Source organism: Martes martes, assembly GCF_963455335.1.
Source record: "Martes martes genome assembly, chromosome: 17".
In the NCBI taxonomy this organism is placed as follows: domain Eukaryota; kingdom Metazoa; phylum Chordata; class Mammalia; order Carnivora; family Mustelidae; genus Martes; species Martes martes.
In genome coordinates this window covers 59,129,754-59,154,751 of record NC_137905.1, presented here as the reverse complement: position 1 = coordinate 59,154,751, position 24,998 = coordinate 59,129,754, and the positions used below count along the sequence as shown (strand labels likewise).

Here is a 24,998-nt window from a genome sequence, read left to right as displayed (position 1 = left end):
TACTGGATTATTCCCACCAACATGCAAACATGCTTTGGGGGGGGGGGGAAAGGAAAACCTCCCAGTACCACTTTCCCTTGTAGGTCTTGCATAATCTGCTTTGTTGTAGAAAGCAAATTTTTTAAGAGTTGTGTTTTCCTACTGTCCCTGCTTCTTTTCCATTCTTTCTTGAACCCTCTCCAAAGCTACCTCACTGCCAGATGTCCTCCACAGTGCTAAACCTAGTGGTCAATTCTGTTTTTTCCTTGAAATAGCATTATAGATAATGGATCATTTCCTCCTTAAAACATGTTTTTCAGCTGGCTTTCCGGACTTCCCTCCTGATTCTAGCCTTCAATTTGGGCCCCCTCGGATGTTTACTTCCCACTTCTCTTACCCGTTATTGTCAGGGCACCCTGATTCCTACCTGTTTACACCTCTGATAGTCTCATTTGGTCTCCAGGCTTCAAACACCACTGGTATGCTAAGGACTTTACTTTTGGGGCTACAGTTTGATGAGTGTTGAAAATATATACACTCTTGGGGTGCCTGGGTGGCTCAGTGGGTTGAGCCTCTTTCTTCAGCTCGGGTCATGGTCTCGGGGTCCTGGGATCGAGCCCTGGGTCGGGCTCTCTGCTCAGCAGGGAGCCTGCTTCCCCTTCTCTCTCTGCCTGCCTCTCTGCCTCCTTGTGATCTGTCAAACACATAAATAAAATCCTTTATATATATATATATATACACACACACACATACACATACACACTCTTGTAACCACTACTACAATCAAAACGGTATTTTCAGTTGTCCAGAAAATTCCTTTATGTCTCTGCAGTTCATCTCTCCCCGACCTCACTCCCCCAAGCCCTGGGCAACCACCTGTCTGCTCTGTCACTACATATTAGAATTGTCTTTTAGACTTTCGTATAAATGGAATCACCCGGTATACTAGTCATATATTTACCTTTGTGTCCGGATTTTTTGCTCAACATCATGGGGTTTTTGGAGTCTCATCCATAATGTAGCATGTACTGGTGGTTTACTCTTTTTTTTTTTTTTTTTTTTTTTTGCTGATAGCATACCATTATGTGGTTGTGCTACCATTACTTAACCTATTCACCTGTTGATGAACATTAGGTTGTTTCCAGTTCTCGGCTATTGTAAATCTAGCTGCTATAGACATTCTTCTACAAGGCTTTTGTATATGCAAGTTTTCATTTATTTGGGGTAAACACCTAGTAGTGGAATAGCCGAGTTTTGTGTCAAGCATATTTTTAAGTTAATAAGACACTGTCTGTGGGACTTTTAACCTGATGTCTTTAATGTTTTTACATTCTGAGAAATTTGTCTTTTTATGATTCTTTTTTTTTTTTAAGAACAGGAACAACAAAACATTTTTGCATGAGGATATAAGCATAGGGAGAAGAAAATAGGGATTTCAAAGACCATCACAAGAGATGAAGAGGTCATTTTTTAAAAGCCTGTGATATGCTTAAATCTGAGACCAATGAATAAAGCCTTACTTTTGTTTGAGTGACAAATGGTAACAGAAATGAAAGAAGCAGAATGATGATAGGGAGGCTTGCGCAAGGACTGGTATATACAGAAAACGGAATGAGCCAGGCCAGTCTACAGCATTCGGGCTCTTTCTGCCTGGATTTCTGTTAAACCTCCTTGATTAAGACCCTTCTGGGGGTCTTAAGCCATCTTACCTGGGTGGCTCAATTGGTTAAGCATCTGCGTTTGCCTCAGGTCATGATCTCAGGGTCCTGGGATTGAGCACCATGTCGGGCTCCCCACTCAGCAGAGAGTCTGCTTCTTCCTTTCCCCACTTGTGCTTGCTTTCTTGTTCTCTCTCTCAAATAAATAAAAATTTTTAAAAATCTTATGGGGCGCCTGGGTGGCTCAGTTGGGTTGGTTAAGCATCTGCCTTCAGCTCAGGTCATGATCCAGGAGTCATGGGATCGAGCCCCGTGTCTGACTCCCTGCTCAGTGGGGAGTCGGCTTCTCCTCTGCCTCTCACCCCACTCCTGTTACCTCTCTCAGATAAATAAAAAAATCTTTAAAAAATCGTATTTAAAAAAACTCTTATAGCACATAGTGGGCTTTGTTTTTCTGAACTTCCACTGTTCTTTTTCTATGTCTTTTATCCGTCCTTGACGGTTATGTGCAGGCACAGCCACTTATACCCGCTCATGGCGCTAATCCGCCAGTGTGCTCTGCTCACCAGCTCTAGCCCGCTTCTCTGGGAAGCAAGCAAGTGCTTCCAGACAAGACCATCTTCTGAGTCTACGCCTCGGTATTTCCTTTCTAAGGTTTTAATATTTCTTTATTTCCCTCTTTTTAATTTTCCTTGTTTACCAGGGAGTAACTGCCTCCCTTCTCATTTATGACTAAAAGAAGAAGAACTAGGAGACAATAAATCATCCCACAGATAGTTAAATTTGGCAAATCTTTTACTTCTTTCCAAAGTCAAATTCCTATGTTTCTGACTTTATCCTGAGTAACCTTGTGTATAAATGGTGTTATGTCTGTAGTAAAAACAAGGTAAACCACAATAGTAATTGTAATGGTTATTATTAGCATAGACCAATATACAAACATTATACATTTTTATAAATGTAATAGAACAGTAAAAGAATTTTGAGTGACATATTCTGGGACATGTGTTAAACACTTTATGGAAATTTATGTCTTTATTTTTTCATATTTCACCCTTTTGATTTAAACTGTTTCTCTTTTAGGACTCCTGTTACATGTTGGCACACTTATGTCTATTGTCTATATTTCTTGGCCTTTCTTTTATGTTCTCTAATTCCTTTTCCTTTTTTCCTTTTTTCTGGACATTTCCTCAGTTTGCTCTTCCAGTTTGCTAATTTCCTTATCAGCTGTCCACTTTGCTATTTATTTTTTCTACTGTGTCTTCATTTCAATAATTGTTTTACATACCTAATATTTGTATTTGGTATGTATTTATATATATGTATGTGTGTTAATATTCTCATTTCCTGTTGCTAATACCATGCCTTATCTCTTTAAATGTATTTAATAGACTAATTTAAAATTTTGGTCCATCTGTTCTAATATGTCTGCTTCTGATGAAATCTGTATTGCAGTGTGTGTTTTTTTCCTGAAATGGTTAATGCTCAGAAAACTGCTTATTACTGTACTTACTTTACAGTAAGTGTATTTGTGTAAGTGTAAGTGCATTTCCTCTGGGGCCAGTGGTTACTCCATCAGTTGTTATGCATACCTGTGATGGGATCAGATTCTGGTCCCTATAAATAGTTCAGGGGTGGGGAGAATGGATCCTGGAAGGGGAGGTCAAGGCATCAGAAAACTGATGGTCGATGACTCCTCACCTCCTGAGGTAAGAGTCCTTGGAACGTGATTTGCCATCCCCAAGCTTTGAGGGGGCGGGTCCGACAAGCGCTTGCCCGAGGTAGTGTGGTCTTTGTTCCTCAGCTATGCAGCAGCACAGACCACGGCCTTGCCTTGACCCACTCTTCCGGAAGCCTGGACCAGAGACAGTAGCTGCAGCCGGGCACGCGGACGCTGCTACAAGGCAAAGGCAGGGAAGAAGCGAGAGCAAACTCCAGAAGTCCCTTGTGTTATTCTCACAGCTCAGCTCTCTCTCCTGCTCTAGCCACCCAGTCCAGCATACTAGTTCAAATCAGGTGTCAATCCAGGTCTTTCTAGCAGTTTCTGGTATTTCTGATCTTTTGCCTCTTAAGTTATACCTGGGTTTATCTCAGGTAGGTGCCCGTTGGGCACATAGGAACGAGAACTGCAATCTCAGTTGTCAACGGATTGTCCCAACATGAGGTCTGTGGAAAGACACTGGAGACCACATCACGTTATACCTTCCCTCATTCTCTCAACTTCTGCATAGGAGCAGTACACAGCACAGCACAGGCAAGTCCAAGTCCAAGAGGTTCTATTTAAAATGACAGAGCCAGGGGCGCCTGGATGGCTCAGTGGGTTAAGCCTCTGCCTTCGGCTCAGGTCATGATCTCAGGATCCTGGGATCGAGCCCCGCATCAGCCTCTCTGCTCAGCGGGGAACCTGCTTCCTCCTCCTCCTCTCTCTCTACCTGCTTCTCTGCCTACTTGTAATCTCTCTCTCTCTGTCAAATAAATAAATAAAATCTTAAAAAATAAAATAAAATGGCAGAGCCATGGTGCCTGGGTGGCTCAGTGGGTTAAAGCCTCTGCCTTCGTCTTGGGCCGTGATCCCAGGGTCCTGGGATCAAGCCCTGCATTGGGCTCTCTGCTCAGCAGGGAGCCTGCTTCCTCCTCTCTCTCTGCCTACTTGTGATCTCTGTCTGTCAAATAAATAAACTCTTTAAAAAAAAATAAAATGGCAGAGCCTCCCTCCATTCTTGATTGCTTTACCTGCTCTACTCTTCTAGTCTAAATACTCTTTTTTTTTAATTTATTTATTTGACAGACAGAGATCACAAATAAGGAGAGAGGCAGGCAGAGAGAGAGGAAGGGAAGCAGGCTCCCTGCTGAGCAGAGAGCCCCATGTGGGGCTCGACTCCAGGACCCTGAGATCATGACCTGAGCTGAAGGCAGAGGCTTTAACCCACTGAGCCACCCAGGCGCCCCTAGTCTAAATACTCTTAACATCTGTCAACTTCAAGCTTGCAATATAACCAACTTGTTATGTTTCTTTTCATTGCCTGTATCACTCTTACAAGATACAAGCTCGATAGGCCAAGGCTTTTCACTTGTTCAGTGTTCTAGCGCCAGGACCTGGAGCAGTGTCTGGCACACAGCAAGGTCTCAATAAATGTCTGTTGAATGAAAGGCCAAACCAGCATTAGGGTTATCCCCAGATTCAGTGTCTAAACACCCTCCCATGTTATTAGGACAATAGAAGGGTCCTAACAGAGTCCAGAGAAGACAACCCAAGCCAAAGGGAAGAACTTGGGGGTGTGGATTTATTAGAGCATGTAGAGGGAATAATGGGTGAGATTGATCTGGATTTTGAATAATTGGAAAAATAAACCTCAAGGCTCAAGAACTTCCTGGTGCTGAACTTGCCCTGGTTTATTTACTGGATGTTATAATTGCCCAGTGAATAAACCAGCTGGACTGGGAGGCTGTGAGCTTAGTCCTTTGGAACTTGGGATGAACTGGGCAGGGACCGCCATATGGCTCAGCGGATCTCCCAGTGCCTTAACACTGTCGGGGTGCAACGACCCCAAACCCAGGGCGGCGAGGAGCTCTTTCACATGCACTGTAAGTGCATGTAAGCGAGTCTTGTAAGGTCATGCTACAAACAGCCCAATTACAAACACCCTAGTTCTGGACATCTTCATTTCCAAACCCACGTGTGAAAGCCGTGTTTCCCTTGCAGCATACCATTGGAATGATACTTTCGGGGCTCTGGGAACCCCCAAGCAGCTTTGATCAGGAAGGACAGAATGATTCTGTGTTTACAAAGTCCCTTGCGGCTACCGCCTGGGGGAAGGGCTGACGGAGACAGCGGGGACAGGAAGACGCGCGAGGGGCCTGCCGGCGCCCCCCCCCCCCCAGCGCGGGGCCGAGGCTGTGGAGAGCAGCCACGGAACACTCCACCTGCGCCTGCAGACAAGGCCCCCAAAGCGAGACCGTCGGCGCGGAGGTACCGAAAGCCAAGAGAGGCGCAAAGGCGGCCGAAGACCCCGGCCCTGGCCGAGAAGCTTGGGCCCGGCTTACGTGACCGGCCTAACAGCTTGAACCTTCCACTGAGGGAGCGGCCAAGGCAACCGGAGGACCACGGCCAGCGGAAGCCGCGGGGCCCCTGTCCTTGCCAGAAGGGCCCGGGGAGCTTCGCGCGTGCTGGGGCTCCTCCCGGCTAGTTCGGCCTCCGGGCACGGCCCCGAGGGCGCGGACGGCGGGGAACGCCCCCAGGGAGCCCCCGACCAGACAACCCGACAGTCCGCGCGCGCGACCTCACCCTGGAGCGGAGCCTCCGGCCGGACCTGCCGCACCGCCCGCGTCACCGCCTGGTCTCCCGCAGGCCCTGCGCGGCCTCCTCGCGCCTCCCGGACCCGCCCGCCCTTCCCGCCTCGACGTCGCGCCCGCTCGTCCCGCCGTCTCTGTCGCGGGACGGATTCGGGCGCCGGCCCCGACCCCGGTTCACCTCGCGCCAGGGCGCGGGGGCAGGTGCCCACAGGCCGCCCGGCAGCCGGGGCGCGCGGGGGCCGCGGTCAGTGCACCCGCCCCGCAGCGGGGTGGGCGCGGTTCGCGGCCCGCGCAGCTCGGTGACCTAGGAGACGCCGTCGGGCCGCGCGGCCTTCTGGGGCTTGTAGTCCACCAGCTCCGGCTCCCGAGGCTCGGGCGCCGACGCGCGGAAGGCCCGGGGCCCCGCTTCCCCCGTTGGAAGTGCGCTGCCCTGGGTCTGGGGTCCTCTCCTCCCCTTCGTCCGCAGGTGGTCGCTCCAGGACTGCGGGAGTGATCGCGGGCTGGCCTGGTGGGTGCTCAGATCTCCAGGTGCGGGCGTGGAAGTTCGAGGGCTGGTGGGCCCCTCGATGTCCCTGCGAGGACTAGCCACGGGGCAGTTCGCAAATACTGGAGCAGGTCGGCTTATCTGCCAGCCGCAGGTGGGCTGTATAAAGGGGAAATTCCGTTTTGCAAACACACAAACGTTTTAATGTTGAGGGGAGAATGAAAAGAAAAACCTATGGCAATATATTTACATACATTTTCACAAGCTATAAATGAAATGTGAATGATTAAGAGATACAAGTGCTTCTTGCATGAGTGGACCCAATAATGTAGAAATATGAGTTTTCATTAAATTAAACTGCAAATTTAAGAACATCCAAACTAGGGGCGCCTGGGTGGCTCAGTGGGTTGGGGCCTCTGCCTTCGGCTCGGGTCATGATCTCAGGGTCCTGGGATCGAGCCCCGCATCGGGCTCTCTGCTCGGCAGGGAGCCTGCTTCCTCCTCTCTCTCTCTGCCTGCCTCTCTGCCTACTTGTGATCTCTCTGTCAAATAAATAAATAAATAAAACTCTTTTTTAAAAAAATTAAAAAAAAAAAAAAGAACATCCAAACTAATTATCCAGAATAATAGCTTTTAGGGGCACCTGGGTGGCTCAGTGGGTTAAGTAAGCCTCTGCCTTCGGCTCAGGTCATGGTCTCAGGGTCTTGGGATAGAGCCTGGAATCAGGCTCCCTGCTCAGCGGAGAGCCTGCTTCTCCCTCTCCCTCTGGCTGCCACTCTGCCTACCTGTGCACTCTATCTCTCTGTCAAATAAGTAAATAAAATCTTTTTTAAAAAACCACAAAATAATAGCTTTTAAAAAGAAATGAGCTATGAAAAAAGACATGGGAGGACTTCAAATACATATTACTAAGTGAAAGAAGCCAATCTGAAGAGACTTCAAATTATATGAGTCCAACTATATGAGATTTTGTAAAAGGCAAAATTACAGAAACAGTAAGAAGATTGGTGATGCCCGGGAGAGGGTGGAGGGAGAGATGAGGTGCGGTACGAAGGAGTTTTGGAGCAGCACGGCTCAAAAATTATGCTGTGTACTACTAAAAGGTTGGATACATATCATGATACATTTGTCAAAACCCATAGGATTATAACACCAGGAGTCAACTGTACCCCATGAGGGGCTGCTCAGCGCAGGCACCTAGAGAGCGAGCTCAGCCAAGAAGGTAGGCACAGAAAGTGAGTATCCATGGGAAAGTACTTTTATTTGGGGTCAGAATGGAGAACACAAGAATAGGTGGGAGAGGATGTCGTTGATACATTTGAATGTTGATAGGACATATTCAGGGAGGGCAAAGGGGACACTTGTGGCTGGGACCAGTCTTAGGGAACCTGGTCATCTGAGTGGGGTGCTCACGGCCTATTTGTGTGGGTATTTAGGGAGCAGAAAAATATAAAGTTTAAAAATTTACAATATGGTGAAATGGGTGAAGGGTAAAAAGGTACAAACTTCTAGTTATAAAATGAATACATCATTGGGATGTAATGTACAGCATAGTGACTGAAGTTAATATTATATTGCATATTTAATGCTATAGTTGCTAAGAAAGCGGATCTTAAAAGTTCTCATCACAAGAAAAAAATTTTGTTAACTGTATGGTAATAGATGTTAGACTTATTGTGGTGATCATTTTTCAGTATCTACAAATATCAAATCATTGTACACCTGAAACTAATACAACATTATGTCAATTAGAACTTTAAAAATTATAATATACTTTGCGGTATCTCAATATCATTAAAAATACTAACTGGGATGGATAACGCTTGCCACCCAGGTTAAAGGTGATTGGGATCGGCAAACTTTGATAAAGGGAAAAACTAGGAAGACTCCTATTAGGCATATGCCAAGGGTCTGGGACCCAGTTCTAAACCAGGCACCCCACTTCGTGGGAGAAAGCCAAGAGAACAGGTTGGGCACGCTGGATTTAAGGGAATCTGTTAGAAGGTTTGGGTTATGTTATGGAAGACTTTTATCTCTTGGCCTAATCTTCATAGCTTGATCTGATCTGCACATCTGTCGGTATCATTAACCCAACCCACAGTGGTATTCTGGTGGATTGGCACAATTCATCCAGCTGGGCGGGGTGCATGGAATATATGAGCCAATTCAGGAACAGGTCTTGAAGAGCCGGGTGTCCAGAGACCTAAGGGAAAGGACTGGGCAAAGCAGTACTAACCATTGGGAAGTTGATATCCTAAAACCAGCTCCAGAGAAAGCAGTGTTCATGGGGATCCTGACGGTCCAAAGTCAAGTCTAGCAGGAGCAGTGCCCATAGGGTAATTAACAGTCCAAAAACAAGTCCAAAGGGGCACCTTGGTGGCTCACTTCAGCCTCTGACTGTTGTTCTTGGCTCAGGTCTTGATCTCAGGGTCAGGAGATCAGACCCTGTTTGGGCTCCGTGCTGGGCATGGAACCTCCTTAACAACAACAACAACAAAAACTCCAGAGACACAGCAGATGAACTTGTCCAGATGGATCCGAATGGCAATTCTGAGATTTCAGAACATAGAAAGAGAATGGGAGCCAAGTTCTTATATGGATCATCCCCCAGGTATAGCTGGATGGAAGGAAGACAGGAACGAGAATTAGGGTATTGTATATGAATCAGGCTATGGACAGGAATGGGAATTAGGGTGTTGTAAGAATAAAGCAAGAAGCTGGCGATAGTCCACTGTATGGGTATAGCTATCTAGAGGGTTTTAGGGTTGTCATCTCACAAACATTCAGATAGGATAGCTGCAGGGCACCTGGGTGGCACAGTCAGTTAAGCATCTGACTCTTGGTTTCCTCTCAAGTTGTGATTTCAGGGTCATGAGATTGAGCCCAAGTTGGGCTATGTGCTCAGCACAGCGTCTGCTTAAGACTCTTTCTCCCTCTTCCTCTGCCCCTTCCCCTCCTCTCTAAAATAAATAAATAAATCTGAAAAAAGAAAGAAAGAAAGGGTAGGTGGCCTTTAGGTACAGTGCATGTGGAACCAGTTTCTAATCCCGGGGGCCTCCCAAGCATCCGAAGATCTGGTCTGCTACTGTTATTGGTAGAGGTGAATCAAAACTTGCCTTGGGTATTTTGAGAACTACTGGATTGACAAAGGACATGTACAAGGGACCATCTTCTATGCTATTTTCAATTCCATTTCCACATTGTGAGATGATTCAATTAATCTCCTTTAAAGAAATTTCTGGAGGCAGCCAAAGGGGTCTATGGTTCTGAACAGTACCCAGAGGGTGGAGGTGTACTGAATTGCTTTTTTGCAGATGCTCTCCCATTTTCCAGCAAGAACTAACAGTGCCAACACTTTTTGAGCTTTGCATGGATTACGTTATTCAGACATTGCTATAGTCCTGTGAGGTAGGTGCTGTTTTTTTCTCCTGTTTTTACAGATGAGGAAGCTGAAACCCAAGGCTAGAATTCAGGCTTTTGACTACACAGCCCTACTGTGTTCTCTGTTGGCTTCTTGTGTGTCCCATTGAATTTTAAATGATCTTTGCTGCCTCCTCACTGGTCTGTACACTCCCCCAGGGCGGGGCCCTGGTTCTGTTCTCTATACCCACAGATGAGCCTCTTCCCATGCCCCATCCTGTTAGTATCCCCATTGGTTGTCTTGGTTCCGTGGAGGAAGTCCCTGTGGCAACGTGAGCTGACCTCACACTGGTGGCTCCAGGTCAGAACCCAAACATTCTGTAGGGAGCAGAGTTTCTTAGTTCCTCATAAATACAGGGCAGATACTACGCTATAGCTAAGTATATCCTTTCGTCCGTATGCTGAAAGACTAACAGTTTTGGAGTGATGGACAAGGTTCAAAGTTCTTTCACGCTTCTAGTTTTGTTTTTGATGGAATGCCCACTTCTTCTATGCTTGCCTTATGGAGGTGAGTTCCAACCAGTTGATCTAGTAACAGACTTAATGGGTAACTTCAACCATTGTTTTTACTTGTTTCAGGGGAAATAAGAAGGGGTAATTACATTTCACTGCTACAAGTTTTCTTTTCAAGGCTACAAACAGTCACAAACATCCACAAATGTCACTAAGCAGGAAGGTGTTTTCTCAAGACTCAGAGGTAAGTCATTGTATTACTCATTCAGTGACATGGGAACCATAGTCTGGAGTCATCCTATTCCCCGTATGAATGTGTCTTGTCTTGCGTATTTGCTAGGAGCATGCGCCATACAGTAATATAATTAGATAAACATTGCTTGAAAATTAGTCCGATATTATTCTCTCTTGGTAAGCTGTGCTTTCGTTTCAGGGATTACTGTGCCTCTCTTTCATTTCACTCAGCACACACATAAACGTTGCCTGCCTCAGGATCATTTGAATGTGTCTGTATGGCTTTAACTGTAATGTGGGGCACATTCTGGTGGTGGACCGTAGGAATCCAGATACAGCAAGCATAAAATGTTCTTTATAACTATCTGTCTTCTATGCTTTGCATTTTAAGTCCTAAAACTCTGTTTATCTCAAAACAGAGAAACTGACCCTGACAATTGGTGAACCAGGCAGTAACTCTTTGTGAAGAGACACGGTACTTATAAACAACCTCTATTCTGTACAAGGGAAATGCTATCTGCACAACATAATAGCTTGTAATTCTGCAGGAGAAAAGGATATTGTCATCGGGCCCTCCCTGGCCCTGGCTCTCTGGCCTTATGATGACAGCACAGACCCCTTCAAATCTGTCAGGTCCTCAACCAGCTCATGTGACTACAAAAACAGACCAGAAGCCAAATGCCTTATGTCCTTAACCCCCCATATTCATGAAAGGAAATGCTGGATACAAACAGAACAAATTGCAGATTAAGCCACATATTTCTTTGAGGCGTTGTAATACATTTATTAACAGTATTTACCTTCTTAGCTATTAGGTCCCCTTGTCTAATACCAAGTTATTTCTTTATTTTCCTAAATCTGTCTTAAACTTGTCTCTTCTCTCTGATCCCTTTGAATGGCCTTCTAGCTCCAAGACCTATTATGCCCAAGCAATTCCCAGGGCGTAATGGTAAGTCAAGGGATCTGGGATGGTGGCTGGGATTCAGGAACATTCCCAGAGCTGCTGTGGTATATGGCTCCGGAGGGTGCCCCACAGTGGTCATCACTAATCTGTACAGCCCTTTCTGCAAATCAGAAAAAGGAGTGCCCTGTGGATGGTTGGTTTAGTTATGATGCCACTCAGAACAGATTAGAAAATAGCAAAGATGTCCAAGCATCAGGAAATACAGAAGATCTTTTTTTTTTTAAGATTTTATTTATTTATTTGTCAGAGAGAGAGAGGGAGAGAGAGAGAGCAAGCACAGGCAGAGGCAGAGGGTGAAGCAGGCTCCCCGCCAAGCAAGGAGCCCGATGTGGGACTCGATCCCAGGATGCTGGGATCATGACCTGAGCCGAAGGCAGCTGCTTAACCAACTGAGCCACCCCAGGCATCCCGAAGATCTTTTATTTTTTAAAATTTTATTTATTTATTTAATTGACAGAGAGAGAGAGAGACAGAGACAGAGACAGAGAGACAGGGAACACAAGCAGGCTGAGTGGGAGAGGGAGAAGTAGGCCTCCTGCTGAGCAGGGAGCCTGACATTGGGCTTGATCCCAGGACCTAGGGATCATGACCTGAGCTGAAGGCAGATGCTTAATGACTGAGCCACCCAGCTGGCCCAAAATACAAAAAATCTTAAAAACAATATAGCAGGGGTGCCTGGGTGGCTCAGTGGGTTAAGCCTCTGCCTCCAGCTCAGGTCATGATCTCAGGGTCCTGGGATTGAGTCCCACATTGGGCTCTCTGCTGGGCAGGGAGCCTGCTTCCTCCTCTCTCTCTCCCTCTCTCTCTCTCTGCCTGCCTCTCTGCCTACTTGTGATCTCTCTCTGTCAAATAAATAAAATCTTAAAAAAAAAAATACAGCAGCCCTCCCAAACACATTAGTAACTTTTCTAAAGCTCAGCTGTGAATACCTCACTTGCCTGTTCATCCCCCTACTGCCAAAGCCCAGAGATTGAATTCTTGCCAAGGTATCAGGAGACCTGCATTTTAATCTTTACTTTGAAACTAACTGGTGTTATGAGCTTGCACTAGAGGTCTGCTGAGACCTCTGGTGCGTCTGAGCTTTGGGTCCCCAGTGCAGGTTCCAATATAGAGATAGATCATTGAAAGATTCCCAATTTTCTCTGTAACCCTTAGCTCTTGGTTATATGAAAAGATGCCTAACTCATAATAAGGGAAATACTCATTCCAATTTTCAGCTATCATGTTGAGAGTGGACAAATGTTTCATTAAGAAAACTGGCGAAAGGGACGCCTGGGTGGCTCAGTTGGTTAAGCGGCTGCCCTCAGCTCAGGTCATGATCCCAGTGTCCTGGGATCAAGTCCCACATCGGGCTCCTTGCTTGGCGGGAGCCTGCTTCTCCCTCTGCCTCTGCCTGCCACTCTGCCTGTGCTCACTCGCTCTTTCTCTCTGACAAATAAATAAATAAAAAAAATCTTAAAAAAAAAAAAAAGAAAACTGGTGAAAGAGTTGGGAAATATAATCTCTTGCTTTTTTTTTTTTTTTTTAAGTAGGCTCCACGCCCAGTGTGGAGCCCAACACAGGGCTTCAGTTCACACCCTGAGATCAAGACCGCCAAAATCAAGAGTCGGACTCTTAAGCGACTGAGCCACCCAGGTGCCCCAATCTCACATTTTTTAAAACTGAGGTATAATGAATGTATAACATCCTATTAGTTTCAAGTGTATATAATCTCATATCTTGTGTGTAGGCAAGGAAAGAGTGCAACTTCTACAGAGGTCAATTGGCAATCCTTATAAATACAAAAAGAATGTATTTACTTTTTGGCCCAGAGTACTGAAATATGCCTGGGATTTATTTTAATCAGGTATGATAAGACATACAGGCACAGAAATGATTGTTCATGACGGAAGAACATTATATTCACAGATTCCTAGAAGCAGGACAAGAGGGAGGAGCATGGCTCAGAGTCCTTATTGGTGTTTTCATGGGAAAGAATGAGTGAAGTGGGGTAGGGACACAGAGTAGTGGATAGTTGGAATGATTTCGGTGGGCTCTGGGCTATAGGAGTGGTTCCTAGTTGTCCAGCACCTGGCCCTGGGAATATTTAGGGTAGGGGGAACATTGGCTTGGTGTGTTAGAGGTAGTTGGGGCTGTGGGCTCTGGATTGGTTGGTTTATATCAAAGGCATGCTCAGAGGGGAGTTGTCCGTGAACTTTAGGAAACAGCTAACCCTGGGAGGGATGGTCTGTCCAGGAGCAAAACCTCAGATGTGAAAACATCAAAAATACAGAAAATAGGAAAGCCTGGCTCAGCCAGTGGAGTGTGCAACTCTTGGTCTCAGGATTGTGAGTTTGAGCCCCACGTTGGGTGGAGATTACTTAAAAATAAAATGCCTTAAAAATACAGAAAATAAGAAAATACAGTCAATGTAGACAGAAATTTCATTTCTAGGAAACTACTAAAAAATATGTTTCTTGAGATACCTGGGTGGTACAGTTAGTTAAGCATCTGACTCTTGGTTTCAGCTCAGGTTTTGATCTCAGGGTCTTAAGATCCAAGCCCTATTTTGGGCTCTGCACTCAGCAGGGAGTCTGCTGGAGAGTCTCTCTCTCCCTCCGCCCCTCCCCTTCACACTCTCTCTTTCTCTTTCTAAAATAAATAAATAAATCGTTAAATATATATATAGACTTATATATAATAATATATAATAAATATATATACAAATATATATATTTAAAGATTTATATGTTTCTCATTTCCCTAACCCACCTACTCTCCTGTTCTGCTGGGGACTTTCACATCAATTTTTCTTGCTCTAGAAAACCCCCAGCATGATGACCTCAGCCTCGCCTTCCGGGGTGGCCTTGTTTCCCCCATCCCTGGCAAAACCCAAGCAGTCACAAGCGAGCATCTGCACCCGCTCGGCGTGCACCTGCAACCTCACCCTCCTCTGCCCGCCTTCCTTTCCAGGCCGAGGACGGCCCCAGCCCGCGCGCCACCGTCCGTCTCCACCGGCTGGCACAGGCGCAGGTGACGAGTCCCTCCTCATTTCCTGTAGTTCAAATATCGCAGTTTAAGTATCAGTCGCGTCCTCCTCTGAACGTGCTGCCCGTTCTCCCGCTTGGAAAGCAAAACCCACCCGGCCCCTTAGCCCTCCGGGGAGCCGCCCTCGTCTCGCCCCGACACCCGAGCGCCGCCCGCCGGCTCGCAGCCGCGTTCTCTCCGCCGGGCTCGGGGCGCGCTCGCTGAGGCGTGGAGCTCAGGGCGCTTTTCGTTCCGGGGCTGAACTTTCCGTGCCACGGGAGGGACGGGGCGGGCCGGCCGAGCGCGGGCGGCGAGCAGTCCCCGCGGCGTGAGAGGCTCTGCAAGCGGCCGAGGAGCGGACTCGCGCCGCGGTCGCCGCTCCGGCCAGTGCGTGCGAGCGGTGCCCCCTCTCCGTCAGGCGGCGCGGAGAGTCGTCCAGCGGACCGCGGCCGGGGCAGCCGGAATCCCGGAGCACGTCCGACGCCCGCGAGCGCCGAGACCTGGAACGCAGGTTGGGGGGATGGCGTTCGCGGTCTCTCACCCCCTCTCAGCCCGGCCCCGCACAGCCCGACACCATCGGGGCGACCCCCGAGTCGCCAAACTAGAGCCGCTCTCCTTGCGGCCACAGAGCCGGCGGGTGCTGCTAGACCGAGTCAGGGACCCTGGGTCTCTGCGGCATCTCTCCGGAGCCGACGCGGGCTTTGACCACGGACCGGAGGCAGGGGGAGCAAATGGAGCTGGGGATTCCTTTCCATGGGAATTCGAAGTGCATTTGCTCACACGGGCCATGCGATCTAGCCCCCGTACTTTTAATTTATTCATTTATTTATTTTTTAAAGCTTTTGTTTATTTATTCGACAGATCACAAGTAGGCAGAGAGGCAGGCAGAGAGAGAGGGGGAAGCAGGCTCCCCGCTGAGCAGAGAGCCTGATGCGGGACTTGATCCCAGGACCCTGAGAGCATGACCTGAGCGGAAGGCAGCGGCTTTAACCCACTGAGCCCCCAGGCGCCCCAAGCCTCCATATTTTTTTAAATTAAGGATACTATTTTTTATGGTACTTCGGATTTTGTCTACCATCCCCCTTTGAAATAACAATGTGATTAACAAATATATTAACTGATAGACACAAGTGAAATGAAATTTTATGTGAACTATTCTTTCCATTTTTAGCACTGATTTCGCACAGACCTGCTCTTGTTCAAGTAATTATAATTGCTTGTGTAGCCTTTACCATTGCCCTGGTATGTGGAATCGCTATTTCCTATGTGATATAGTAAGTATTTACTAAGTAACATTACCAACCTCAAGTAAGACATAACAAACTAACCAGGTTATTATTTAATAATGATGATGATAATTCTTACAATCACTAAATTATTACTGTCATTCTAAACCTCCACACCTGTGTTTTTCAGAATATGGAATGTACTCATGTTGGGTCACAATGTAAATGAAGAAAAAAACAAATAGGACAGAATACAATTTTAGTAGGATAGAAAATATTGAAAAGCATTATATATATTTTTTTATTTTTATTTTTTTTTTGAAAAGCATTATATTTTTTAATGCAAATGCTGATTTTTTTAAATTAAAAAAAATATTTTTAAAGATTTTTTTTATTTATTTGACAGAGAGAGAGCACAAGTAGGTAGAGCAGCAGGCAGAGGGAGAGGGAGAAGCAGGCTCCCCGCCAAGCAGAGAGCCCAATGCGGGGCTTGATCCCAGGACCCTGGGATCATGACCTGAGCCGAAGGCAGCTGCTTAACTGGCTGAGCCACCCAGGTGCCCCAAAAATTTAAAAATTTTTTAAAAATTTTATTTATTTTTTATTATGTTATTTTGGTCACCATACAGTAGTACATCATTAGTTTTTGATGTAGTGTTCCATGATCCGTTGTTTGTGCATAACACCCAGTGCTTATTACAACACATGCCCTCCTGATACCCATCAGCGGGCAACCCTGCCCACCCCTCTCTCCTCTGAAACCCTCAGATTATTTCCCAGAGTCCGTAGTGTCTCATGGTTCATCTCCCCCTCTGATTCCCCCCTTCAGTTTTCCCTTCCTTCCCCTAATGTCCTCTGTGCTATTTCTCATGTTCCACATATAAGTGAAACCATATGGTAATTGTCTTTCTCTGCTTGACTTAACTTCACTCAGCATAATCCCCTCCAGTTCCATTCATGTCAATGCAAAAGTTAACTGACTGAGCCACCGAGGCACCCTAAATAAATAAATCTTTAAAAAAAAATACATAAAAACATGGGGCGCCTGGGTGGCTCAGTGGATTAATGCCTCTGCCTTTGGCTCAGGTCATGATCTCAGGGTCCTGGGATCGAGCCCCATATCGGGCTCTCTGTTCGGCGGGGAGCCTGCTCCCCCCCCCCACCTCTGCCTGCCTCTCTGCCTACTTGTGCTCTCTGTCTGTCAAATAAATAAAATCTTTAAACAAACAAACAAACATGTACATAGGGATTCACCTTTTTTTTTTTTTAACTTAGGTTCCCATATGGTTCACACAGCACTGTTGGGCCCTATGTTTATTTGAAATTTTGATATTTGGTTTATCATGGATTTTTTCCACTCATTTCAATTTGTTAAAATATTGAGCTAAAATACTTATCATTATTCCTGTTTTTTTGGTACAACCTAAATTTTGCAACTGTAATCAAGACATTGGAGGCCAGGATTTGGTAATTACTGTTAAGAATGTTTAGGATCAGGCCAGTTCTTCCTAATTACACACATCAAACGATTAGGAGGGTATGTATGTTAGGAAAGAGGAAAGCATTCTGTTACCCCTTTTCACATCAAACAGAGATAGCTACTGAAAAATCCACTTTCCGGGCTGGACCTGGTGGAGGGAGCAAGGCACTCACCTCAGAGACAAAATTTAAGAGGGTGCCAAACACTCAGTCATCAAGATGAATGATGTTTTAATGCAATATTTTATAAAATCTACAATTATTTCAGAAAATACCCATGATGAACAAAATGCCAACCTTTTAAATACAGGATCAGTAATAGTGCTGCGCCAAGCCACACCGGAGAGCGAGCAAACGGAGGAATCAGTAATACCTGCCCGGACTTTATTTAAAATGTTGACATTTTGTTCGTCATGGATTCCTTTTTCTTTTGTAAAATGTTGCATTAAGATGTCATTTAGTTTAAAAAGAAGATATTATTATATTCTCTTGTACTCCACATGAGTTCCTTAATCACCTCACCTAGTCCTGGCCCTGAGCTACATCGTCGCCCGCCCGTCAGCGCACACTACAGATGGTCTCTTTCCGCCTCCTCCCCGCGCCTACCGCCGGGTTCAGCGCCGGCTTTTTAGGCAAAAGCCGCAGCATTACGGTAGAACGATTCCCCGTGAAAGCCGCGCTCTGAAGCTCACCCGCGTTCTTCTCCAGCCGGCTGGTGCACGCGGAGGAAAGACAGCAGCTGGTGTGGCTTTACAACCACGTGAGCGTGCCACTCCCGGGAGACGCCGCCGGCGTCGGTGAGGACTCGGGGAGCGAGAGCCCGGATGAGTCCGCCTACCTGCTTCCGGAGAACGAGGAGGAGCTGGAGAAGTTCATTCACTCAGGTAAACGCCGGGCCGTTTTGTCCTGTCGGATGCGAACTCGCACGGTTTGGTTTGCTGAGGCGAAGCGAGGAGGGATTTAGTGGAGTTTGAGGTAATGAAGGTGAATATTTACAGCCACATCCGCGGAAACGAAGTGTCCTCATCAAACTGCACCGAGGGGAGAACAGCCTTGGGTTGCTCGGTTCCTCTTGTGGGGCAATTCCAAGGACCAAGAGCGGAGTTCAGGAGACCAAACTTCCCCGGACTAAATCTTCCTTTAAACACACTTCGCGGGTGGCACTGTTCCTGAGTCTAGAACACTGGGAGACAGATGTCCCTCTTGCACAGTCGGCCTCCATCTGATGTGCGAACAGGCTCCAGAACCCCAGAACGGACGCTTGTAGGAGAGGTGCTCACCAGGCCCGCAAATCTTTGTGAGGAGAAGGCAGCTTATGTGCTCACATAAACCTGATTTTGTAGAAGCTCTGAGATAGCCTCCTACAAAAATTCTAGAGCCAAAACATTTCGAGTGCCCTGTCTGATTCAGCCGTGCCTCTTCGGCTGTGTGGATCTCCTCTCTCACGACCCCAGACACAGGAGTCAGAGACGGGCCGGAAGGCCAGGAGTGCGGTGATCAGTGATGCTTACCGACGCCAATGCCCTTGTTTACCCTTAGGAAATACTTTTTTAATGTCTTTTCCTTACATTGAAGTATAGCTTTTCTGTATTTTTTTTTAAGTTTTTATTTAAAATCCAGTTAGTTAACATACAGGGCACTCTTAGTTTCAAATGTACCATATAGTGATTCGGCACTTCCATACGACACCTAATGCTCGTCACAGCAAGTGCGCTCCTTAACCGCCCCCCCCACCTCCTCCTGGTAGCCATCGGTTTGCTCTCTATGGTTTGCTCTCTACGGTATGCTCTCTCGGATTGCTTCTCTCTCCCTCTCTCTTTTCCCCCCTTGCTCATTTGTTTCTTGAATTCCACATATGAGTAAAATCATATGATATTTGTCTTTCTCTGACGGACTTAATTCACTTAGCATAACACTCTCTAGCTCCATCCATGTCATTACAAATGACAAGATTTCATTTTTTTATAGCTGAGTAATATTCCTTTGTGTATATACATCACGTCTTTATCCATTCATCAGCTGACTTTTTTTTTAACTGAGCATTTATAAAGCATTTATAAGATGTGGGAAAATAACTTTATATTGGGGGTTAAATAATTTTAAATTCAGTTTTCATCATCCTTTTCAGATGAAAAACATTCATTTTATCTTGAAAATTCTACTCTTTGTACCTTTATTTTTCCATACTTCTCCCTTCACCGTTTGTCTATTCCTCATTTACTAATACCTCAATAACATTATATCTGTATTTTAGTTATTAGATCCAAAAGAAGAAAGCATATGGAAAACAAGAGATTGAGGAAAGAGCAAAATTTACTAACGGGAACAAAAATGGGGAATTCTATGCCCGGTATATTCTCAGAGGATCTATGAGAGCAAACAAAAGCGATGCAGGACATGCTAGCCAGCGTGGAGCCCACAGCTGCAGGGACGACCCGCGACTGGGGACCTGAGCAGGACTTACTCCTCGAGAGCTCTGTCCAGAGCACTCTAAAGAAGAAAACTAAAAGTATATAACCAAAAATAAATCCATATATGCAGTGAGTCTTGCTTCTTAGCTCTCATAGTCCATTAATAATTATAACATAATTGGAAAAGAGAAAATCCAACTTCTGAGTACAAAAGAGAGACTGTCAGGATTTTTTTCCCTTTGTTTCAAAATTATGTATGTTTTTTAGGATTTTCTTTTCTTGCTCCTAACCAGAAACACGAACAATTTCTTTGGGCAGTCTCTCAGGTCAAGCCAAGGAACTACTTTCACGATACACAACTTTTCCAGGGATATTATCTGTCGATTGCAGTTCCTTGTGCCCATTCTCCTCACAGGGAAGCTGAGAATATCCAAATAGACTTGACACTAGACTAGCATGCAGCTAACGGATTAACATCATCCCTGTTTTTAAGGACCTGGGATCCGGTGAGGAAAAAGGGGCTGCAGGTAAGGAGGTGTCAAGCGCGGCCAGTTGTGGTGGGCGCTGTCATCCGGGAGCTGCTGAGAGCTGTGGGAATACAGGAGTCAAGACTGAATCCAAACAGGTCAGTGCTTTGGAAACAGTCTGATGGTTCCTCAGAAAGTGAAGCAGAGAGGCTCGACATGACCCAGCAGTTCCACTCTCAGGGTTAGGTCCGAGAGAACCGAAAACACATATACGCGGAAAAACCTGCGCACAAATGTTCACAGCCGCGTTACTCATGAGAGCAAAAAGGTGGAAACAACCCAGAAATCTATCAACTGATGAAAAGACAAAGTGGGGGGTCTATCCATATAACAGAATATTTTTCAGCTATAGGAAAGATAGAAATACCAATACATCTACAACATAGAAAAACCTTGAAAACATTATGCTAAATGAAGTATGTTAGACACAGAGGTCACACATTTTCTGATTTCATTTATCCAAAATGCCCAAAATAATCAAATCCATAGAGGCAGAAAGTAGATAAGTGGTTCCAGGAACTGGGTGAGGGGAGAAAAGGGAAGGACTGCTGATGGGTGTGGGGTTTCTTTTTTTTTTTTTTAAGATTTTATTTATTTATTTGACAGAGATCACAAGTAGGCAGAGAGGCAGGCAGAGAGAGAGGAGGAAGCAGGCTCCTCACTGAGCAGAGAGCCCAATGTGGGGCTCGATCCCAGGACCCCGGGATCATGACCTGAGCCGAAGGCAGAGGCTTTAACCCACTGAGCCACCCAGGCGCCCCGGGTGTGGGGTTTCTTTTTGGGGTAAGGAAAATGTTTAAAAATTAGATAGTTGTGATGGTTGTACAACCTGGTGAATATACTAAAAAACAACAACAACAACAAAACACCACACTTGGATTGTACTCTTTAAAAGAGTAAATGTTGTGGTATGTGAAATAGATCTCAAACAAACTGTTAAAAAAAAAAGATTTTGTTTAGTTTGAGGGTGAACTGAAGCCAGACCCAGGCTTCCTGACTCTTCCTTTCAGTTTCCATCTTTCATAAAATAAAAAAATTATAACAACAAAAATTGTAATAGACAACATGACAAAGGAATAGTGCCCTATATATTAGGAACTGGGATGGTCCAAAGAATCATTCAGCCAACAGTTTGCACCGGCTTTGGTGGCACAGCCAGGAAGGAGTTATGTGTGGGGCAGGTGGCCCAGGGGACAGCAGGGGCCCCTGGGTGGCTCAGCCTGTTGGGCATCTGCCTTTGACTTGGATCAAGATCCAGTTCTTCACTGGGCTTGTTGCGCAGCGGGAGCCCTGCTGAATTTCTTCCCCCGCCTGCAGCTCCCTCTGCTTGTGTTCTCTTTCTCTCTCTGACAAATATATAAAATCTTTTTATAAATTGAGGTATAACTGACATAAAACATTATATTAGTTTCAGGTGTACATCAAAATGATTCCATATTTGTATACAATGTGAAGTGAGTACAACTCTAGTTAATATCCATCACCTTACACAGTTACAAAAGTTAATAGCTTTCTATAATTTGCATTTTACAACTTTTTCTGAGATATCAGTGCCTCATGCAGAATACTGCCTGTAATCACAGAAGAAATGATAACCACTTTTCGGGAATGAGATGAGATCATGGGTTTACGATACCCCTACATTTTGGGATTCAGAGCACACTTCACATGCACACTCCACCCGGGAACACTGCAGACATTGTCCGTATCAAAATAGTGTTTCTTTCATTGTTCTGCCTTTGAGATCAATGTCAGATCTTAAAGGAAGTGAATGTAAGGACAGTGAATAAGAGATGTGGATAAAAGCTCACCACACTGGACATCGTAGGTTACACCGATCCATATTTGTACTCTTGCTTCAGCGTAACACATCTTCCTCCATCTTCCTTGTCATGCCTCTACCTGGAGTACTTTCCCTCTTGTCGCTGTACATACACGGGTCGTTTCCTAGTACCGGCTCTAATTCTTCAGAGCGCATGCATTTGAATTACAATACGGTAATTTTTATTCATGTCCTCTATCAGTGGACACATTTTGTGACTAATTGGAAAACTTTGTGCATTTGGATCTGTAGCCTTTGGGAGCATCCGAAAGAATATGTTTAGCTTCTGAGAGCACGCTGAGCTTCCTGGACTCTAGAAAAACATGTCTCCAAATAGGTGCTCAGTTGCAGCCAGACCCTCCAGAAACCTAAGTGCAGCCTCTTTCGGAAGGAGCTAAGTCCCCCTTGGGACCTAGAACATCTGTTTCCCAGTGTCCTCTGGCGCTGCTGGGCTCTTGAATTAGGCGTCCCTAACCAAAACTAAATTTCGCAAAACTGATCTTAAAGCTCCGTTCTGTATGTATTTAAAAACCAGCAAGGTAATAGTTAATAGCCCTCAGATATGACTGGACAGAGAGAGACTTAGTGGTGGTGTGTGTCCGTTTGATTTTGTGGCTCTGGGGAACACGTGAAATAATGTGTCTACAAGCATGTCTGTTATTGGTCCAGAGCATACTTCACGAAATGCGGATGCGGGTCCCGGCCGAGCAGAGAAGTCCCACCACATCCTGGAGCAGTAGGGCATACCACTGACCACGCCCTTCGCAGTGGTCCCTCGCCTTTCCCAGGAACCTCCTCCCAGAGCCACGAACCTGGAGCTTTGGCTCATAGAGAACTACATTACCCAAAAGCCTAAGCGCCGCAGTCCAATGATGGCCCCGGAGAGGGGCGTTTCTGGAAGTGCGAAAGGCGGCTGGGCGGGACTTCCGGCATCCTCCCCGCCTTGGACGTTTGGCCGCTTTTTGTCAGGATCTACTCAAGCCGGGGGTTTTGATTTCTTGTTCAGGCCGGAGGTGGAACGGTCGTCGCCGTTTCACAGAGACTAGTCGGAGGCTCGGGGTTGGCGACGTCCACCCACCGTGGCCCCGCGGCTGGGGCGAGACTTGTTTGCGTCCCCGACCTAGACCCGGGCCGCTCCGGGCTCCGCTTCGTCCACCGGGTCCGATGGCGGCAGCCGCGCCCAGGGACTCGGCTGAGGTAAACGCTCGTCCCCCGGGCCCTCCCCGCCGCCCCCCCGACCCAGACCCCGAAGGCCCGAGCGCGGGGCGCCTGCTCGCGGCCCTGCGGCCCCGGCCCCGGTGTCCGGGACAGGGAGTCGGGGGTGGGCGGGGGCGCGGGTGGGAGCGCCGGCGGGCTGCGTGCGGGAGCGGGCTCCGGGCTGAGGGGCCGCCGGGGCGGGGGCTGCAGGAGGCCTGAGGCGGGAGGATTCTGCCCTCAGGGGACGGAGCGTGAGGCGGCGGCACGCCTTTCATGAGAAGTTGTATTCTCATTGTGAGGTAGCTGTAGGGGTTGTGAGTAGAAGAAGGACTTGATGTCAGTGGGGACTAAAAAAGTAGCCACGTTTTCCCGCAGAGCAAAGCAGATTAGGTTGGGCCGTGAATGTGGATTCTTGGAGACCGGTGAGTGGGCTGGTGCAGCGAACTCCCACGAATGTTCTGAGGGTGGGTGAACCAGAGTAGTGCCAGAAGAGAGGGAGGAAGTGGTCAGAATCCGGATAGATTTTAAAGATAGAACCAACGGCAGTTACTGCATCAGATGTGGGTGTGATTGATAGTGAGGAGTGAAAAACCAAGTCTTTAATTTCTGCTGTTCTGTTGTTTTTCATGAACGTCTTGAAAATGGAAATCAGGAGGGCAAGGTAGGGAGGTTTCAGAGGGATCATAAGTTGAATTTTGGACCTGGTTGATTCTGAGATGTCTTGGGGTAGACGTGTCCTAGACCTGGGATGGAAGGTGTAGGGTTCCTGGAGAACCGGCTGGGTTGGAGATAGCCACAGGGTGAGAATAGTGGTCTGGACTAGGCCAGGGCCTGGAGATCAGATTTAGGGGTAGCAGTCTTAGGTATGTTATTTTATTTATTTTTGTTTTTGTTTTTAAAGATTTTTAAGTAATCTGTACACCCAGCATAGGGCTGGAGCTTGGATCAAGCCTGGACCTCAGGATCAAGAGTCCTGAGCTCCACCAACTGAGCTAGCCTGGTGCCCGTTTAGTATGTTATTTTAAATGGTCCCTGGTGTGAAACGGAGGAACTGTCCCTTGGGGCGACGGGGAGTAGGGGAAGAAGCACGCGCATTCCTGACACTTTCCACCAGAAAGGAGGAGTCCTGGCATTTGAGAGGGTTCTGTGGGCTGTGTGAAGAGAAGGCTGTGGGGCGCTCAGATCCTGGCATGGGATAGTGACCCACCAAGGCTGGGGTGCTGCAAAATCGCTACAGTCTGATGACCTCACCTTTACTTTTGAACAACCTGTCCTAAGAGAAACACACATTGAAAAGTTCCTCCAGTGCTAGCAGTGATTCTACTTCACTCAGTCTTGCCAAGGACTTAAAATACCTCAAATACCGTATGATAGATTGTCTTAGCCTCTTTATGTTTTTCACTAAAATTTTCCATGGACAAACATCATTGGGGGGATCTTGCCTCACAGGAGAGTCCTACCAAAGCATTCCTCTAAGGGGGGGGGCAGTAAGAGGGGGAGACGAATCATGAGAGACTATGGACACTGGGAAACAAACCGAGGGTTTTAGAGGGGAGGGGGGCGGGGGAATGGGTTAGCCTCTTGCTGGGGATATTAAGGAGGGCAGGTATTGCATGGAGCACTAGATGTTATATGCAAACAATGAATCATGGAACACTGCATCAAACTAATGATGTACTGTGTGGTGACCAATGTAACACAATAAAAAAATTAAAACCAAAAAAACCCCAAAGCGTTCCTCTAATACAAGTTGTTCCAACCCGAGATGTTTCTGTTCACATGCCCTAGATGTGATTTTTGAGTGTAGTGGAGGCACAACTCCACCTGAAACCATCTTAGCTTGGA

General features: G+C 46.5%; 1 protein-coding gene across 1 annotated transcript; it reads left to right on the top strand.

Moving 5' to 3' along the window:
* Positions 1 to 10,260: 10,260 nt before the first annotated feature.
* LOC308358476 (uncharacterized protein C19orf18) lies at positions 10,261 to 19,569 on the top strand (the record flags this gene model as incomplete). Its single annotated transcript, XM_080828655.1, has 7 exons — positions 10,261 to 10,342; positions 10,466 to 10,531; positions 14,287 to 14,497; positions 14,910 to 15,002; positions 15,679 to 15,765; positions 17,905 to 18,080; positions 19,451 to 19,569. 7 exons carry the CDS (start codon positions 10,261 to 10,263, stop codon positions 19,567 to 19,569), a joined length of 834 nt encoding a protein of 277 aa, XP_080684781.1.
* Positions 19,570 to 24,998: the final 5,429 nt, after the last annotated feature.